Consider the following 21,496-nt stretch of genomic DNA (forward strand, 5'->3'; position numbering starts at 1 on the left):
TATTGGGCTTTTCTTATTTGAAGCTGATTTATCTGATTTGTTTAGAGGCCAGCTAAAGGAATCTCTCACTGGGTTACTGATCTCAGACAGCCCAGCGGTGACAACAGGACATACACTTTGCAATCTGATCACACAGTCTCCTTTTTTTTCTGTCCATTCACATAAACCCAGTTTATTAATGAAAGTATAATTTCATTGTTCTGAGTTCAGCAGCTTTGTGTTACTATTTTTTGGATCAAAAATCAGGCCTCATTCACATAACCGTACCTATCAGTACATGCGTGCGAAGGGCCACCTGTGCCTGCAGAGGACCACCAGTGTTCTGTGCATCCACATTCAGGCAATCCCATTCATATCTATTGGGCTGATGTCCCAGTTTGACAGCCGTGTGGGTGCATGTTCCAAACGCAGACAGTGTGCGTTCAGATGCACCTGCGTGGCTGTCAATTTAGCAGCTGCATTTATGCAGCAGCTACATCCCAATAGACATGAATGGGACTGCTTGCACGTGAATGCAAGGAACACCTGTGCATCCCATTCAGGCAAAGACAGCTGTTTGCTTGGATGTACGCAGAAATTTGTCTCTGTGAATGAGGCCTAAATAAGATGGGATGGAATAGAAGATCCTGATCAGTTTTAGTTCAGTTGCCCAGAGGATGGAGCTGTCAACACAGTCTGACACAGAACCAAGGGTTGTCCTAGGCTTATTGCTGTCCAATAGTGTTGGTGCTTCACAAAAGTTTTATTACGTTTTAAAATAATGGACTGCGAACATTAGCATAAGACATGGGTATATCAATACACCAGGCAGACGGGTGATGTGAGAGTACCCAATCCCATTACCGGAATACAAATACAGAGACAGATCAAACAATCTCTCCCAAGGATATGTATTAATATGCCAATCTATTTACATGCTTTTTCCGAAAGATCGTCAAATCATTTCCCAATGTCTGCCGCAAATTCCTCTCCACATATTTAGAAGCGCCAAAAACAATAATCGCTCCTGTGCTTGTGATTTAAAATATGTGATTTTATTTTTTCTTTGTAGTCAATACCACACCGTCCAATCCTCCACCACCGCCCATACCACCAGTTAAAGAACCTTCCGGCCGAAGCAACCGTCCAGGCTCACCTAAAACTACCCGAAGACCTCCTGGTGATGCGCTGTTACTAGGTAATACATGAAAGAATACACCGGGTTTTTTTAAAAACTCTCGGACCACCACAGTGACCTCCCTACATGGGTACCCAGTTCCACCCAGCCAGTGAAGTCATTTAAAGGGACACTACTGGCTGTACAATTTCTTAAAATGGGGCAGATGGAATTTAGTCCATCCATAACTGGTCATACGAGCTACAGGCCGTGTCATTGACCCCCCACATGTTGATCCTTCTGGACAGAGGGTGCGGGAAGTGCTTAGCGTATAATAACACCCCCCTCTGCTCTCTGTGCTTTTCATGTCTGATTATAAAGGGATTGCATTTCATTCATCAAACAGCAATTGTCTTGCCCCGTGCTGAACCTCTCCTATTTTGTCCAGCTCTTCAGTCAAAGGCACAGGGTGCAGGAAAGGCTGCTGGGCCAAACAATAAAGCAATTAAATGTGTAAAAAGCCAAGAGAGCTCTCTGATCGGGATACAATAGTCCCAGCAGATAGTCATTCCTGCTAACCACAGGTGCTCATTACTCCACTTGCTCTGCCAGCTCTGACTTCACATTAAAAGACTCTCGGGCCATTATAAGGAGCACAGCGATGGACAAAAGAATGTTACCTTCTTTTGTAAATTGCATTAATGGCCAAAGTGCATTGATGGCCAAATAGCATGAGACCTACCTGGCCACTGAGTATGAGAGCTGAGTGTTTAAAGGGAACCTGTCCTGGGGCATATACAGGGACTGCTATTGCTGCACTATTTCTGAGAATACTAGTTGCCTGGTGGCTGTTTTTGACTTTAATACTTTCTGCGTCCAAATTCCTGATCTGCATTTTTCTTTCTGTTCAGTGTCTCAGAAAGTACTAAAGCCATTGGATCAGCATGACAGGCAGGCAGCATTTTCAAGAGGAGGGGGTAGCAATAGCAGGTTATTGGCCAGATTCAAGAACAGTGTCACTATTAGGGTGATTAAACAGGTTAAAATAGTGGTCCCTATCACTTTTATCACCCCCTCCACCTATTCCCTGTCCCCAAAAAGCTGGTGTCTGCTCTTTGCTCCACCTTTCTCTAGTGGCATAAAGTAGATCTCACATTAAGACCCCTTTCACACTGGGGCTGCAGCCGCGTTGGCGCTAAAGCTTTAGCGCTGTTTAATTGGCAATTTTCGGCTGCTAACGGGGCGCTTTTAACCCCAAAGAAGGGGTTAAAACCACCTGTGTTGTAGCGCTTTTCAGGCGCTTTGGAAGCACTGCCCATTCATTCCAATGGGCAGGACGTTTTGGGAGCGCTAAATACAGCACTCCCAAACCGCCCCAAAGATGCTGCTTGCAGGACTTTTCATAACGTCCCGCAAGCGCACTGCCCCAGTGTGAAAGTCACACTTGAATGAATGGGAGGCAGTTTTTAGGCACCTAGCAAAGCCTATTTCCAGCGCTAAAGAGCCTGAAACCCACCCCAGTGTGAAAGAGGTCTTAATTTAACGTTCCACCACCCCACTAGAGGTCCTTTGCAAGCACTGACTTTTTGATGGTCTATTATATATATATTTGCATAAGTGCACAATTCATCCTCAAAAAGTATTAAGGGAGAAGATCAGCTCCAAGTCAGAGCAATAGATGAGGATTCAATAGGGTTGGATTCCCTGTGCACTCAAATAAAAGAAATCGCCTGCTCTTTAGCAGTATGGATATTCTGTGCATGTAATTCCCATTTAGCAGATACCTGGTTGTCTCTAGTTTACTGGGTTATTGACCTAGAGTAAGCATGCAGCCAGTAAAGGTGGAACGTTTGATTTGCATACTTGTCCCAGTTAAGTATTGTAGCCACATGACCAGCATAATAGTCAGACAACTTGCATTTTAAGAAGAAGGCAAGCAATAGCAGATCCCGTATGTCTTTTCAGCACATGCCCTCATCACATTCATATGCGCTGGAATTTAAAAAAAAAATAAGGTAAAAACGTATACTGATTGCTTGAGTACTTCCATTGGAGTCCTACATTAACTTCTTCAATCTGTGTCTCGGCAGGTGTGGTGGTGGCCTGTGCCCTTGCTGGTCTCATGGCTTTGACTATCGCCGGTGTATGTTGGTGCAGGTAATGCATACTCATTCAATGCATTTGAAGTCTGTGAAAGTGTATGCCAAGGCAGAATAACAAAAAACATGCAGTACCTTTCTCCAATACATGCAAATGTCCCCATGTTTACACCTTTAGGTTGGGTTCACATTGCTGTGCGGAGCAGGTAACAGCAGGGGTCCGGTGCAACCATGTTCTCCGTTTCAGGGATGAATTGGGCCTGAATTTTTAACTGGATTCAGACCTGAAATGGACCAGAAGACGCACAGAACTCCTCTGCAAATCGTTTTGGATAGAGGGGACAGGGGATAGAACCCCTGTCAGTTTTTATTACGGTCTGTGCCCACGTTAGGAAGATTCATCCTCTCTATTTGCCCTGTTTACCATTATGATTGAAAGTGAAAGTAAAAGAAAATCCCACATTTTGGGTTGTCCCCAAAAAAGTAAAAAAGAGGAAATCTTCCAATGGGGACACTAGTTCTGATGGCCTGGAAGTCCCCAAGGAATTCTCTTAATTTGCAGGAATTTTTCTCACTTCCTGTTTGGCTGTGGGACAGGAAGTAAAGGAAAATCTCTGCAATGTGACACAGATGGCGAAAAAAATATGACAGGGGTTATAACCCTTCCTTGCTCTATCCAAAAAAAAATAAATGCCTATAGTTCTACTTTAAAGACCCTGCAAGTACAGAAAATACCTGTTGATATACCAGAAATGCACTCAGCTCCTAAAATCTGTTATGGTATAAGTGGTATCAGCCCTGCCCAGTTTTCTGTTGCTAAACTACTCAATCCCTCCCATTCTCTCTCCAACATACAGACACCAATTGCTCTGCATGTGGGAATCTATAATTGAAGCATCACACCATAACATTCAAGTCCAGATACAAGTTTATTCCAAAGACAAATTATTTACAGAGCCAATGTGTTTTGAGGGCTGTACTCCTCTCCTTCCTTAAGGTGTGACGAAAATGAAAAAATGGTAGATTTTACAGACCAAAATGTAGCAAATAAGAGAATTTCATTGTTGGGGTTTACAGTACATACACTTTAAATATATACAGTCTACTATATATCAATTATAGGAAAATATCCATGTCAACATAGTAAGCAAGTGTCCCTCATATTTCATTACAATCCCACATTCTGCAAATTGTCCAGCATCACTTTTTTTCTGCAGGATAATCCAGCAGACATGGGGAACACTCATAGATTTCCAATGATGCTGCCATATTATCCTATTGCGTCCTCCCACTTCTTCCAGGAGCTCTGTGTGTTGCCTGCAGCAACTAGTTTCCAACTTCCATCATTTTAGTGCAGGCTGTAAAAATGACAACTGCAGTCTGGTTGCTAATGCAATATAAATGCTTTTTTTCTGGCCCTGGGGCCTGTGATTTCATGGATTTCACATTTACATGTTACTTTCTTTTTTTGCTGTCTCGCAGAATGCGCCGAGAGATAAAATTGGCAGAAAAGACAGATTATCCGGCCTATAGACAGTCACCGCCTCCACCGTATGAAAAGACATCATCGGTAAGTTATAAACTACAATGAAATGACTGATTCACACAATGTTGTCTTCTTGTACTGACTGATATATATATATATATATATATATATATATATATATATATATATATATATATATATATATATACACAGTACTTACATGCTGTGTGTGTGTATATATATATATATATATATATATATATATATATATATATATATATATACTGTATATGAGTCATAGACTGTCGAATATTATCCCAAGAACAAAAGGCCTGATATCTGATCACCCTCAAATAAGTTGTCAGCAGAAACCCCACTGTGATCCTGGATCGATGATAAAAATGGACATGCAGTGCTTTGATCCTTTCTCCTACTTCATAGAAAAAGAAAGGATTGGGCCCACTCGTATAGATATTTTTCAGCAAGTGGAAAAATTCACCTGCCAGCTACCTGAGATGCTCGTAACTGTCCCCTTGGATTCCTGAAATGTTTTTAAATAAAATGTTTAGTGGGTTTGCATATATTTTCTTTTATATTTGTAGGTGCTTAAAGATTTTTTTTTTTCTCACTTTTAGACCGATACATACAATTTTCATATTTTCAGCAATCTTTAGCTGCTGTAAAAAAAAGTCTTATGTTTACAGAGCTCAGTAACTCAAGCTTACAGGCAAAACTGAATAAATCAAAGCCATGACTCATCCCCCTCTCTGCCTGTTCTGCTCTCTCTTTAAAAACCCCATAATGCTCTTTAAATAAAGTACACCCAGTATTCATTGTTTATTTGTCAAATAATGTTATTTAAATAGAAACACAAGGATGTTAATTATTATCCATTTTAAATAAAATTACATAAAAAATAAAATTATTAAAATAAAATTGACCTAAAACCATTGTAGTTTTCCCTTAAAATCTGAAAACTGGGTGCATGTAGAATTATTGGGCCATCCTTTGGTGGTCATTCAAGTTTCAATCAATGATTCTTTTCTGTAATATTTTTAGTATTTAGAACTAATGAATTAAAACAATCATTCTGTGAAGTTCTATGTTTTTTTTTTTTTTTTTTTTTCTTTTTTACACCAGGGAATTCATACACATTTAGGCCCCTTTCACATAGGTGGAAATCCATGGTAGATCACTTTTTGGAAGGAGGTAGAACTGCAGTTTGCAGGCGTTCAGGAGGCAATATTGACCAGTTCTGAATGCTAAAAGACAATGGCTGGAATGTCTGCGTGTCTGATTATTTTTTGATGTCTGTGATTAACTGCAGATTACAGATCCGCTTTAAATTGTAAAATTAAACTGGGTTCATCATCTGATTGGACTGGATAATTAAGGTGCAACAGAAGGGCTGAAATGATTATATTTCCTGGAGAAAGTGCTGCACTGGTCTCCTCCTAGTGCTGCTCAGATAATTAGAAGCACAAATCTTAGGTCACAGGATCTTTGCTGAAGGGGGGAGGATCAGCCAGTCTGCACTCCAGTCCTCCGCATCAGCAGTGATCACATGACTAAGGCTGGCCATACATGGTATGGATTTGGTTGCAGGAAAGAAATTTGCAAGATCCCCCTATAAACACAGACAGGGATGGCTGGGGGGGCAGGGGAAGCCATTCCTGCTGGGAGAAGGCCGTGATTATCGCTAGCGGCTATAGTAGCCAACTGCAAAAATTGCAAGCGACAGGCTGGTTGTACCCAAGTTGATCGATCAACTGGGTACATTGCTTTTGAACCGTGCATGGTCAACCTAAATGCCAAGGCATTCAATAGTGTGGCCAGCACTAAAAAGGATCAGCATTTTTTCTTGAAAATAAATTTATACCTTCTATTACTTTTTATTTATCCATCCCAGTATCCCAGATATTATAATAGCATTACATTATGACTGGGATCCGCTTTTAATTTATGAGTAATATCCCTCCCTCCCATATTAATTCTTCTTGTTTTGTTTGTTTTTCAGCCTGGAGATAAGAAATTGGCTCAGAATGCTCAGATGTACCATTACCAACATCAGAAGCAACAGATGATATCCATGGAGAAGTGAGTGCCCGGGAAATCTCATTTAGAATGTGTTTGTTGGGAAACGCCTTCCAATATGGAACTGGTCTATAATAAATCTTATTTATTTTTTTAAGAAATAAAGACGAGCTGAAGCACCCAGACTCAGCTGTCACATCAGACGAGGAGAATGAAGATGGTGACTTCACTGTATATGAATGTCCGGGATTAGCCCCAGTGAGTACTTTGTAAATTGTCACATAGATCTGCTGTTGGGTCAGTTGAAAGGGAAAGTACAAATTATTTTTAGTGAGCCGATCTTCTCTCTTTTTATTACAGTATTTACATGAAATTTAGATGTGTACATTTTATACAGCTAATTTGCAACATTTTTGTTACTGTAATAAATATGGAGATTTGTTAGCAACTAGTGGGAGCTCTCAGTGGCTCAGGGTCTTTTTACACTTATGCATATGCAGCATTGTGCACTTAGATGAGCTTTGCTGCATGTGTTTAAGTGATGCCTTGTGCAATTTATATTTTGTTCATTCAAAATATTAATTTCCATGCTTCATATGCTTTAAAAACTGTATAATACCTGGGATGAGGGTCTATTTATGATAGTTTTCACTCAAGAATCACACAGCTTCCATCCAAGATTCACACATTTTCAGAAGAAGATCTGATTGGAAAAAGTGCGAATCCTGCATGAAAGTTTTTTGAATCTTGTTTAAAAACATTTGTAAATAGACCCCTTGTATTTTGGGATATTTAAAGCGTTTGTTAACCTAAAAAAAAATGGTCCCTGTCCCTTTAAAGCATGTTATACAGCACAGTGCTTTTTCTGTGTAATTTGGCCCCTTGTAACACCTGAAATACCTGGCTGATCCTGCCAGTTACTACCCTCCCCTCTGTAAACTGACCACGGTTCATCATGGCTGCTGAGCCCCGACACCGTGGTCAGTTTACATGCCTTTGTCATCCGCATCTCTCCTGTCTGCTCTTCTTTCTACTCCCCCCACCCCCTCCCTGCCTGTTAGCTTGTGACAGTGCCCGCCCCTCCTGCTGCTGAAATAACTTTTACATTGTCATACCATCTGCCCCTAATGCTGTGTCCCCCTGTGTGTGTGATTTATAAAAAAAATGCTGATTATACCTCATTTCAGAGCGCTCACATGATCATCCAGCTCTCTCCTCCTCTTGTCCCGACTGACTTCAGTGGGGGAATCTCGGCCCTGCCCGCTGCAGCTGTCAAATGGGGAGAGGAAAGAGCCGGCCGGTCATGTGATCGGCGCTCTGAAATGAGGTATAGCGGGCTTTTTTTTTTTTTTATAAATCACACACATGGGGACACGGCATTAGGACACAGAGCGGATGGTATGAATTAGTCCGAGTGGCTTAACAACCACTTTAACGTTTCAAGGTGTGTACTTAATATGGATAAATGTACAAAAATGCAGCTAGCCATATAGGAATGACTGTGAATTTGTACATAAACTGGCTCCCAGGGAATTTACATTGCCCCTCTCAAAACAGCTGTTGATATGGGAGGACCCTAAATACACTAACTTGTGCTGAGGAAATAATATAGGTGGGCATTGCTGACTTCTTCTGAAAATGCAAATTTCTTGGCTTTCTCTGGCTAATAGTACTTTCTCTATCACCAACTCCATGTAAGCATGTGGCCATTGAAGGAGGTGCAGTGGTCTGCATGTTCTTTCTAGGTCAGCAACTCAAAAAGTATTGACAGTGAATCAGCATGAGAGCCAGGCACCTAGCATTTTCAGAAGGTGAAGTCCACAGTGGCAGCCTTTGTTTCTCATTCAAGTTTCCGTTAACACATTGCTAGGTTTACAGATGACCACTAGGAGGGCATTTACAATTTGTATATACAGATATCAAGATTGATTAAAACTGAATAACAGTAAATGAGTAAAAAGTGAACATCGAAATAAAAACGGCTTTCAGGTAAGCTGTACATTGACAGCTCTGGATATGCGCTCCCTGAACACACAATCCAGCTTCCCCTTACATGGATCAATTCAGCTGGGGTCAGAGAAGTCAGTAATCCTCTTTCACTCGCATCGTATCATTATACAATTTCCCCCTGCATGGAGCGCTGTGTTTCTTGTACGGTGTGACATTATGGGATAAAGGGACAAGGCTTTGCCGGCTCTGTGGCTCTTGCAGCCTGGCCCAGTTGGATATAGTTCCTTTAAAGAGCAAAGCCCCCTTTGATAACGCTCGTCACAAGGTAAAGTGCTGCGTTCACAAAGGCTCAGCAGGAGGAGGGCAGGGGGGTCACAGTGAAAGCTCTTTATAGGTGGCAATGACTGCATGTACAGGACACAGCCATGAAGAAGCCAAGGGGGATCTGCTGCTTGTTCCTGTTTGATTCTGAAGGAGCTGTCCATGCAGAAGCATTCATTCCATGATCACATGCAAAAAAAATCTGATGGGCTGGTTGTACGCATGGAGCTGATCGATGGATCAACTTCAGTACAACCAACCTGCCCCCAGATGGATCTAATCTCAGCCAGTTTCCATCAAACCAGCCGAGACTCCATCCATCTATGGCTGGCTTAAGAGATCTCTCCAAATCAAGGGGATATTCCCTCTTAAGCCGGCCATAGATAGATCGAATCGTGGCCGGTTCAGCAGGAATAGCCAAGATTTGATCCATCTATGGGCAGGCTGGTTATTCCCAAGTAGATCCATCAATCAACTTGGCTACAACCAGCTTGTTGGATTTTTAGCATGCTATTATTGTCAGCGGCTATAGCCACTAGCAGTAATCGCTGTGTTCTGGCAGGGACGGCTCTCTGCGCCCTCCTGCTGGGAGAACACACTATCTGCAGGAGGGATTCCCCATCAGCATTGACTGTTATTGGGGAAATCTAGTAATTTCTTTCCTTCCACCCATGGTAGAAGGAAGAAAATTGCATAATCTATGGACTGCTTGAGACTGAAGAACCACATCAGCAGATTGATAGTCCAGATAAAATTTGAATACAGTATAGTGTCCAGCAGAAGATCAAATCGGGAAAGTCAATACTTTTCAGGTGTTCAGAAAACTGGTCACAGATAAGAAAATCACATCATCTATAACCTGCTTTGGACAATGGTCATTGGAAACGGTGTCCCTATGGGAAGATTTCCCAACACCTCCTGTTCTTGTGGCAACCTAAACATTGTTGATTTCCTATCACTTTCTGTACTTTCAGAGATAATGGTTACCAGGACAGATAGGTGAATTTCTATGAGTGCGGCACAGACAGCAATAAAAATAAAAATTTAAAATGAAAAAAACCCCTCCCCTCTACTTTTAAAGTGAAACTTCTTGCTCCTAATCAACATTGATTATTTTTAATCCTCATGCTGCTAGCAAATTAGTAAATAGGAAAGTATATCGTATTGTCTTAAACTTTTTCGTTTTACATTTCTTCAGTTACTTCCTGGTTTCTTGCCTAGGCAAATGATGTCATACATCCCAGGGGTCTTCGGGAGGGGAGGGGGAAGAAGAGGGGTTTTCTCAGCTAAGCATACCCTTCTGCATGCATGCCTGAGCTAAGGGCAGATGAATTCCAGGAAGTAAATGCTACATGAATTATCTGACCTTACTCAAGATGGCCACAGCCAGAAATGCTAGGGGAGTGTTTTTCAAAGTGATTTCTTAACAAAATAAAGCATGGTTAGATGTGGGAGTTTGCTTTGAATACTAAAAATGAATTTAACAGTGTTTCTGGTTTGTGGTGATCAGATGAAGTGAAGATCTGCTTTAACTAAACTAAAACGATTCATGTACACTTAAAGTGATAGATCATGTGTAAAAACCAAATTCTATAGAAAATATAACAAAGCCTTTTTATTTTTCCAGACAGGAGAAATGGAGGTGAAAAACCCACTTTTTGACGACTCGACTCTCCATCACTCCTCTCACCATCCTCATTAGCAACCTCAGCCTCCAGACTTGAACACAAAACCAAAACCCAGTTCTGAAAAGGAACCTTGTGAGAAGGGAACTACAAATTTACGACTTACTGAGGTTTTCCTGAACATGGTCAATTTTTTTTGGCCAAAGGACTTCTTTCCAGCCAACCCACTCAATCGACGGTGATAAATTAAAAGACTGTTATATATATGATGGGATTGTATTTTGTCTGGATACTGAAACTCCTTTCCTTTCACTGTCAAGTGTTTCTCTCGCTGAGAAATGAAGGATTCTTTAAACCTGCAGAGATTTTGATTCTCTTCTTTCAAATCTAACTGCTACTCTACCGTCCCATTGTCATTGTGCTTCAGATAAAGCCAGCCTCGAGCTGACATTAACTTCTAGACAAATGCAAAGTCAGGACTGAAGAGAAATCCTCCAATTGCAAATATATAGAAATATATATCAGTTATTATAATTAAAGGAAGCTACAGATCTGCTTTCCTTAATATAACTTTGCACTTTTATATGCCTAAATATTGTGTATGTACTCATATACGCTGTATCCGTTATTTTCCTTTGAATGGCGTTCCGCCATCACTCAGACCAGTAAAAAAAAAAAAGCTTTTAATTACAAAAAGTAGTCCACACCTATTAAAGGGAATAGCTATACTACTGAAAATAATATGTGGATATTGTTGTAAAGTATTACAACTAAAAGACATTTGCAAGGCCACAGTAAGCCCGTGAAGTGCATGATTGCACAAGGCTTGTGGGATCCCTGGAAGTTTGGTGGTAGTTCTGCTAGAAAAAATAGACCAACACCAGCAGATCTTCAATATTATTTGCTCTTTTGCGTTATAGCATTCTGTAAAAATCAGCAAGCAGCCATCTCTGAATCTACATTCCATATACGTATACCTTCATGCACCAAGAATGCCCATGGTGCAGAGGGAACATGTCAGAGCTGCTGGACCTGACTATGAAAAGTCAGGTCAAGTCTCATCACCATGAGACTGTCAATCCAGGCTTGACTATTATAGCTACTTGTTGGAGTCATTAACTAACTGGGATCAATGAGATCTTATTAGGGTCAACGATTGCAGTCTTCACAAGCATACAAACATTGCTACTTGTGAAGGCATTAACTAACTTGGGTCAGCGAGTGTTTATTAAGGTCAACAATTCCAGGCTTGACCAACATTGCTAGTTGTGAAGGCGTTAACTAACTTGGGTTAACAAGTGCTTACTAGAGTCAAGAAGAGCTACTTGATGTGTTACAAAAGGGCTTTCCAGACCTTTGCTGGCATCCCATATAAAGTCTGTCCAGCCCTAATTGTTGCTAAAGCTGATGTTAACAGACCCTGTTTACACTGTAGATCGTTAGTTGTGATAGAAAGCTTACAGCGAAGTGGCTTAATGTGGTCACAAGTGAGCCTACTCTGGCTATCCAAAATTGTTTACAACAGGTCAACATCCAGGCATGTTCTGCAGTCTTCAGGCAGAAGCATTTATGTGTCCACACATCTGACCATCCAAAGAAGGAGCCATTGTGTAGGAGTGGACAAGTATATCTCAGAACAGAGATTGCATGCACATGCACCTCCAACACAAACCTCACTATCTTGTTAATCCAGGCATTGGTCTGGCCTATATAAAATGGATGCATTCACTGTGCAACAGGTGCACTTGGAAAAACAAAAATGTCAAAACCGTACAATATCTGATAGCCAGAATATTTTTTTGTATCATATATAGTGCAGACCTATTGTTCACATTGCACTTTGTGTAGATTGTTGCCCCTATTGGCAGGTGACGGTAATAGTCATTTTACTCTCGATTTGCACAACCTGAGATATATAATAAGCTGTTGTATGTCTGTCTTTTCCTCTTGTAACTACCGATGAGCTTTTCTCTTGCTATTATTATAAAATAATATATTTTATTTAGCTTTTTGAAAATATTGCCCAAGCAAACCTATTTTTCAGTTTTGGACGGATGGCGAAGGGCTTACCATGCTGCTTCCAGTGATGAGATCTTCCTGCTACACTTCTCAGCTCTAAAGCCACTTGAGATAAGGGAGGCAGAGGTGGGTACAGCAGAGGGGACATCACACTGGAGTCCTTGGAGGATAAATGCAGATGTGTAAATGTACCTGATACTAAAAATTCAGTTTTCAGTGGAACTGGCCTTTATTTATTTTTTTTTCTCCACCGGTTCATTGAGGTTTTGGGATTGGGGGGTTTGGAGACATATAATTCAGGACTGAGCCCATGTGGTTTAAGACATTTGTAGACTGTTAAGTGTGTCACCAGAAATAAACAGACTGTTCTTGGGATACAATATTGTCAAAAAAAAGCTTTCATTTTTTTTACCAAAATGTGTTTCATTGGTGAATTATCAATCTACTAATAGCTGGACATTTTCTCAGATTTGTCAAATGACAAGTACCCACCTGACAAGCTGACCACATACATTAGATAGTAGTCTGCAATAAAAAGCAATTTCAACATGTTTTGAAGTCTACCTTCAGCCAAAATCCTATTCTTTTACAAAGGATTTATTTAGTTTTTTGTTTTTTGTTTTTTTTTTTTTTCCCAATACACAGTGCAATATAAAATAATACATTACAATAAAGTGTAACAAAAGCAAAGGATAATATGCCAAATCCATTGTGAGCAAAAGGCAACAATATAAAAGAGCATAGATTTTTTATTTATTTCTTTAAGTCCGTGTGGTGCAAAAACCTAAATGGAAATAACCCGTAATCGAACAAAAAAACATGCACATGAAACACACCCCCTAAAAAGTGCACTTAAGGGTGTGCTCCTCCCCCTAGATGTCAGGGCAAGCCCGAGAACTCGCACACCTTCATCCAGTGATAAAAAAAACACACACAAAAGTGAAAGCGTCACAAACATGGGAGAAAAATAATAGAAAACAAAAAAAGTGGCCGTGCAGATTGTGCAATAGCTGGGCCCTGAGGAGCAAAGATCCACTGACCAATGAGTAGTGAAGAATACATTGCACATTAAATGTGTTCATTTTCAATAGACAAGGTAGACGCCCCAGCCAGCCATGTCAGTGTGAGAGAAAGGCAAGGTAGCCTGCATCTTTCGCAGGGAGGTTTGGGAGCAGATAAAACAGAAGAAGGAGGAAGAAAAAGAAAGAAGAAGAAAAGAAGCGTAAGGGAGAAAGAAAGGGCATAAAAGGGGGGAGAGGACCTGCAGGGTCCAGACCGAGGTGTGATGGAAGGGGCACTGGGGGGTCCAGTCAGACCCGAGAGTAAGGCACAGTCTAGATTCAAACCAGCATTCTAAGATATCCACAGGTCCCAGACTCTCAAAAACTAGGCATGGGTGTCATTAAGTATTGACGTGAGCGTCTCATGTACCATAATCCCCGTAAGTCTTTGCTTAACCTCCCTAAGTCCTCATGCACACGGACGTTTTTACAGCTGCTTTTTTGAGCTTTTTTTGCAGCTTAAAAAGGCCTGTCTATGTTAGTCTATGGCTTCATGCCCACCTAGGCGTTTTTGAGCTGCAAGTGGCATAGGCGTTTTTAAGCTGTAAAAAAAACCCAGCACCAGTGGGTTCTGAGAGACGTTTTTCAGCTGTAAAAATGCTCTAACGCTCAAAAACGCTAAAAAACGTCATTCACCAACATTTTTTAGCGTTTTTGATCCATTGAAAAAAAAAAAAAATTTGAAAAAAAAAAAAAAACGCTCAAAAACGCTAACGCGGAAAAACGCTCGAAAATGCTCAAAAACGCTATTGCAAAAATGCTGAAAAACGCTGAAAAAAGTAAAGAAAAATCACTGCAAAGATACTGGCGTTTTCATAACGTTTTTTTAACAGCCTGTGTAAATGGGAGGAATTGTTGGTGCCGGGCTCTAACCAACATCTGATGAGCAGCGAGGAAAACAAAGCTCACCAATTTTCTCTGGTTCCCGGAAAGAGTTGAAATGGGTTAAGGCAAAATAGGGCTTCCCACTAATTACAGGCCAGGCAGATATTGAGGACCAATCTAATCATAGTGTACACCTCCGACCAGAAACCGACCGCCTTGGGGCAAGTTCACCAAATGTAAAGTAGGGTACACTGCCCACGACAACCAGAGAAACAAGTCGGAGGTGCGTTGGGGACGAAGCGAGAAAGACGAGAAGAGAACACAATGGCTCCGCGGGAGGAATTCCTTCATCAACACCGAGTGTTTTTTTGCAGGAAAGAAACTCGCTCCATCTATGTCTGGCTTAAAGTAAACTAGTTTTGGCTGGAGTTGGGGGTTTAGAGAATAACAGAGACTACATTTCTGGACTTGAAAGCTAATCATTATCTGCAGGTTGCTAAAGATGATAACTCCCAACAACAATATAAAAATGTAAAGATCAGTGGTAATGAACAGACTCATGGAGTCCACTCAGATTTAACTTTGCAATGGTCAAATCGGTGAAGGATAATTTCTGATTGGTTGCAGGGAGTTGCATAACTTTACCCTCCAGCGCTGTCTTATAGCACAAATATATCTGTTAAATATCTGATGAGATTTATTATTATTTTTACTTTGCTGCTTTACTTGTTGAAACTGTCCAAATAAAAGCTGACTGACTTCATCACATTTTGGTTTAGATACAAGAGACTTCCATCTTTACACAACTGTCATGGTTATCTGAGAACATTGAATCCTATGTATTGGCAATATGTTATACATACATATTATAAAATAATGTTATATGTAAGAGAAAACGCAAATCCTATAACATGTTGGGTAATTAGGATGCCTCGTCTCTAGGTAACAAATCCTTTGGTCCATCAACTTTTCAGGGGGGCCTTATGGATTAAAATGACTGAAGGAAGAGCCATTCTTTTGCCACATCAACCAATCAAAAGCTGCTATATTCTCCTGCCATAAAAGAAAGTATCAGATTGGTTGCTAACATGAACAAGGATTATTCCTTATTAAATTAGATGTCGTATTTATTGGTTCTCAACTGTTTTGGCCAACTTACTCCATGAAGGGTCAGATAAATGTTCCAAGTGTCTAAATGTAGATCTTCAGATTGTATGCAAGCGCATATACTAAACATTATTTATCTTATTACTCCAATAACGCCCCCACATCCCCAATGGGGTTCAGAAACAGTAAAGGGGAAGAAAACTTTTCTCCATTATGTTGGAGAGGGATTCTCAACTGGAAGGCTGAGAGGACTATCAATTATGGCAGCCCTGTGGTTTAAAAGGCAAATTTCCACATAGAAGTATTCTCTATTTGCATTTAAAAAAAGGGACCAAGGGTAATATGTACTCATTAATGTAGGGTTGTGGGCTAGAAGGGCAGCTTCTGTGAACTTTATAAGGCCCATTTCACTTTAGCTTGTGTAAGAGCAGTGTGAACAGCAAGCTTTGACATAGCACTTGCAAAGCTTTTATCAAGCTTGTTGAAGCTTTTAAAGTATTATTCAGTTCCAGTTTGTAAATGTTGTGCACAGTTTCTAAGGGGAATGCTGATTGCCACTTTAAGCAAGCTGCTAGTTGGCTTTTAACAAGATTTAAAAAGGGCTGAAACTGCTAGCCGCTTGTTTAACATGGCAATCAGAACCATTGTGATCTGTGCACAACATTCACAAACTGGAGCTAAATAATACTTTAAAAGCTTCAACAAAGCTTGCTAAAAGCTCTGCAAATGCTTTATCAAAGCTTGCAGTTCACACTGCTCTTATACAAGCTGAAGCCTGTGTGAAACGGGCCTAAAGGCATTAAAAGAGCCCTTTTACCAATTCACTGATGGGGAAGAAAGTATTGACTATATTGGATGCAGCTACCAAGATTACCTATTGTGTTACCTTGGAGGTTAGCTTAAAGACATCCATAGACGGTACGATTCTCTGCCGGTTCAACAGGGACCAGTCGAGATTCGAAGCATGTATGGGCAGGCTGAATGTACCCAAGTTGATCGATTGATCAGCTTGGGTACATTCATTCTGCACATACATAGTTCGAATCTTGACTGGTTCTTTGCTGATTCGAATGGTCTATGGCCAGCTTTAGGTTGAGAACTGCTGATTAATGCAATCCTAAGCATAACCCCTTTCACGGGAGGATACTTTTTCAGCTTTGCCATTTTTTTTGGTATTCATTTTTTAATTTTTTTTTCTAATTCAACTTCCCAACTTTTTGTTTCAGATAAGAAACTAGAGAAAAATTTAGCAGTAAAACAGGAAAGCAAAAGCTGTTTTTTTTTTTTTTTTTTTTGTTTTTGACCAATCTTTAAATAAAGGCCTCTATACATGCCATAACAACGCATCACCAATATTTTCACACAGCGATTGTGGTAATAGAAGTGCTGACTTCTTGGTCAATAATTCCTTAGACACAACGTTCAGTAAGGAATGACGGCTGGATGCTGGTAGGTAAGAAGATCATTCACAGGAACATAACCCAAACAAAACTAAAGTATCATTTTTGGGTAAATATGGCTCTTCAAAGTACACACATACTTTGCCCATGTATTCTTTAATATTCAAAATGGCTTCCTGCTTTGTATTTGCACTTCATGGACAAAGCAAAGACCCCTTTTAAACTGACCAAATGTTCAAAGTAGAAGGTTCAACGGTGGCCCCACCAGCAACACAAACCCACTTTCCTTCGCTCCCATGCAGCTTCATTCGGCTGCTAGAGGGTAAGAAAAAACAGGTACTACTGGGTATGGGGTCACATGTGCCTCAATCCTCTGTCTCTTTTCTAAGCATGCTGGTGCTTGGTAATTGACCACTCGGGCAACCAGTCCTCTCCTATGCAGAGAGAGTTCTTAGCTCTGTAAGCAACATGAAAGTCTTCCTCTTTTTTTTTTTTTTTTTTTACCCCAGAATAGAATGATGGAAAGGTGATAAGCAACTGATGGGGCTGCCCTTATTGGGAGCCTGCAAAGCATTGGTTCACTTTAAATCGACCAATTGTTCAAAAGCAAACAGCCATTTTGTGGACCATTCGGCCCTTCACAGAAAACATCTAAAAATTTATGAAGAATAAAAGGCTGTTGTGAATAACTACACATTCTATTCCAATGTCCTAAACCTTCTTGGTGCCCACCACAGTCCAAGGTCAACTGTTTTAAAAATGGACTCATATAAAATCCCATCCATTTCTGTACCAAAGCTCAATGTGTGGAACCTGTATGTGCAGCTGTCCTTTATTCAGATCTGTCTTTTATTGTAACCCCCTCCATGTGTCTACTCCAGTTTTATTTAATAAAACAATTACCTGCTTATCCTCTGAGTGTTGTATTTTGTACAAAGGTATGGGATATTGTTTTCTTGTGGGAAGAAGAATTTTGGGATGCAACAGAAATGTCGGAGTCCCAGAAAAATGTCACTTGGAAGTTTGGACCCTTGCTCAAGGTTTTTTACCTTAATGTATTATATGCATTAAGGTAAAAAAACCTTCTAGGTGCAGCTCCCCCCTCACCCCCCTTGTACTTAGATGAGCTCCATCTTGATCCACCGACGTGCACGAGAACAGCAGCTTCCCCGGCTCTCTCTCTCCCCATTGGCTCGAACAGTAGTGGGAACCATTGGCTCCTGCTGCTGTCAATCACAGCCAATGAGGAGAGGGCAGGGGCGGAGCCCGAGCTGCACTCTGTGTGTGAATGAACACATAGCACGGCTAGAGAGTGAGCCTGTTTGAGTGCCCCCATGGCAAGAGGCTTGATATTGGGGAGTACTTGGCAGAGGGGAGGAGCCAGGACCTCCGGTGGGGGACCCCAAAAAAGAAGAATTGGGGCTGCTGTGTGCAAAACCAGGGCCGTAGATGAGGGGTACCACCAGTCGTCCTGTATGGGGCTTGAGCCAGCAGGGGGGCCAAGCAACAGGGTGAATCAGATGTGAGTAGGGAGGGTGATCGGTGTGGCAGAGGGGCAATTACTGGACCCAATCACCTGTATGGCTCTCTCTGCAGCAGCTGAAACCTCCTTCTCTTATCTACCTTCCTATTTCTTTTGCTTTTCTGATATCTTGCAATAGCGTGCCTCATTCCTATGTATGAAATGGGCCCTTATTAATTTTAACATTATGAGCTGTTGCTGCTTCTACTTTAACTGCAGTTACTCATCTATATTATGATATGCAAGGCTGAAAAACCTATTTGCTTTGCTATGTTTGTCATTGGACCTCAGAATTCTTTGTGTTACATTTCTGTGTATTTGAGACAACTTGCCTTTGAGGTACTCAGGTATTTTTTTAAGCTTCTTTGAAATTCAATAAAAATAGTGAATCACAAAAAAAAAAAAAAAAAAAATTGCTCGGCTTTAACCCAACCCTGACTCTGGCATAGATGCAACTAATTTGCCTAAAAGCCTAACTTCTGCTTTTTTATTCCCATTTTTATTTGGTGTTTTGTCCTACACTTTCAAGGTAACCAAAACGATTTTGACTGGTGGACAAGAAGGACCTCCAGAAAGCCTGTGGTGATCTCATGAGAATAGCAATACACACTTTCCCTAAATGTCTACTGTTATGCCTAGTACACACACAAGAAAATTGGACAAAAAAATACCGCTTTCGAAGCATAATTTGATCGTTGGTACGCAGCTTTTGAGAGCCAATCATGACAGTTCATGTGAAATTATCTGAAGGGACAAACATGAACATTTTTCTCGTACGATACCAGAACAAACAATATTCGTCGAATCAGTTTTCGTCTGAAAAACGTTAAAGACCAAGACCACACATGCTTGGAAGTGAAAGAATACATTACAATACAACACATTACATTGCTTCCAAAGTTTCAGTCTTTATGACACTCTGTATGATAGATTGATAACTGAAGCTGGGCCTTTTTATCTCCTCCAAGGCAAACGCTGATAAAGGCCCAGTTTGCTGAGTTTATGTGATCTCAGTTGAAGTTAATTAAAAGTTTTTGTCTTGATCTTTGTAACAAATGTTCTCAAGCCGAGTAAGTGGAAACCAATTACACCTGCACTGTTGTGAAGACAAAATCCATCTGCATTTGTTTCCACCTGGAGCTCCCACCTCCTCTCTCGCATGATGTTCTCTATTCTCCTATAGATCTGCACTCCCCAGCTTGGCCCTTTCAAATGCTGAATCAACTTATTCTCCCCAAGGGCAAACTCAACCACTGCTGCCTTCATCTCTGCGATTTCTTTTTTGATGAGACTTTAAAAGCATACCATGAAACAGCAGAGAAGTCTCTTTAGGTGCAGATTGCAAACTGATAAACACACACCACTTCTTTCTTCTGTAACTGGAAAGATACAAGATCATTGGCGATATAAATCTGCAGTGGGTCCAGAATATTAATGTTGTCATAAAACCCTTGTTTTGAGATTTGATACTCATATTAGGCTCCATTCACACTTAACTTGTCATACAACTTTGGACATCAAAGTCGCTTGACAAGTTGTTCCCCATGTCTTCTGATGATAGCCATTCATATATGTGCGACTTAAAGTTATAGCAACTTCAAAGTAGTTCATGCATTACTTTGGTCTGACTTTCATGCAACTTGAAGGCATAGACTTCAATGTAAACCCTCAAAAGTTGCATGAAAGTCGTACCTGAATGTTATACAATGCAACAGTTGTCCATTATCACTGGAAAAAGCCAAAGTCGTATCCAAGTCATACCCATCGAAAGTTGCATTAACGTTGCACTCCAAAGTCGGCACAACTTTGGAGTCATACGAGTGTGAATGGACCCTAAAGAGAACCTGTCATTTGTCTATGCAGGGCAACACGTTTTCCTAAATGCCCTCTTCCCAGCAACATATACTGACCTACCCTTTACTCTCCCCCAGCTCCATTCAGGTGCTGGGGGTAAAAAAGAAATACTCAGTACTTACAGGTATTGGGGGGGTGTGATTGTGTTCCTTTCGTCAGACCTTAAGCACTTGCCGCAAGCCTGCCTGCCATCGATTGAGTACAGTATTTACTTCCTGCCTTCATTAAAATGAAAACGGAAAATTGTATACTCCTTTCCGTAATTTTCCTTTCCTGTCGTATCTTCATGGCAGCATACACTTTGGGTTGTGACTCCGCCCCTCACAACCTGATAGGACCACATAGCTATAAGTTGTAAAGATGGCCCCCGCCCCAGTATTCTCCGTATATATCACCTTCGACGGGTGGGAGATTGTATGCTGCCAAAATTACGGAAAGGTGAGTATACAATTTTCCATTTTCCTGTCGCATCATGGCAGCATACACTTTGGGGAGTAACTCGCAAAGACTGGGTGGGAATTCAAACTAAGTTTATTAACAAAGAATAGAAGAATTGGCCTGGATAACGGATCTTCCGAAATCCACTGTGGATAAGCAGGCAGAATCCACCTTGTAATGGGACATAAAGTGAAATGTGTTCCTGGAAGACCAGGTAGCCGCTCTGCAAATTGTCTCCGCCGAGACCCTACAATATGCTGCCCAGGAGGTTGCCACTGCCCTGGTGGAGTGTGCCCTTAAGCCCTCAGGTACTTGATGACTACTCAGTGAATAGGCCTTTTTGATGGTCTTCACCAGCCATGATGCAATGGTGCGTGAGGATGCCGCTTGACCTCTCCTGAATCCATGCGGAATGATTAGACTTTCCGTTTTCCTGATGGATCTGGTAGCTGAGAGATACTCCAGGACATTACCCTTGACGTCCAGTGGGTGAGGATCGCCTTGTTCCGTGGTGAGTGCCGGAAGGTTAATCTCCTGGTTGAAGTGAAAGGATGAGGATACCTTGGGTATGAACCGGTCTGAAGGTTTTAGGACTAATCTGTCTGGCAATACAATCAGATATGGATCACTGACCATTAAGGCTTGCATCTCCAACACCC

The 21,496-nt window shown here is 41.0% G+C and overlaps 1 protein-coding gene across 2 annotated transcripts in view; it reads left to right on the top strand.

Moving 5' to 3' along the window:
• Window positions 1–15,284, top strand: part of NPDC1 (neural proliferation, differentiation and control 1) — a 151,885-nt gene extending 136,601 nt beyond the window's left edge. For both annotated transcript variants that reach the window (XM_073599938.1, XM_073599939.1), the window contains 6 exons: window positions 1,052–1,177; window positions 3,187–3,253; window positions 4,678–4,765; window positions 6,699–6,778; window positions 6,874–6,973; window positions 10,614–15,284. In XM_073599938.1, coding sequence (XP_073456039.1) covers window positions 1,052–1,177; window positions 3,187–3,253; window positions 4,678–4,765; window positions 6,699–6,778; window positions 6,874–6,973; window positions 10,614–10,688 — 536 coding nt within the window. In that variant the 3' untranslated portion in view covers window positions 10,689–15,284. The remainder of the gene's footprint in view (window positions 1–1,051; window positions 1,178–3,186; window positions 3,254–4,677; window positions 4,766–6,698; window positions 6,779–6,873; window positions 6,974–10,613) is intronic.
• The last annotated feature ends 6,212 nt before the right edge of the window (window positions 15,285–21,496 follow it).

This window comes from Aquarana catesbeiana, linkage group LG09 (assembly GCF_042186555.1).
Source record: "Aquarana catesbeiana isolate 2022-GZ linkage group LG09, ASM4218655v1, whole genome shotgun sequence".
NCBI classification, from domain to species: domain Eukaryota; kingdom Metazoa; phylum Chordata; class Amphibia; order Anura; family Ranidae; genus Aquarana; species Aquarana catesbeiana.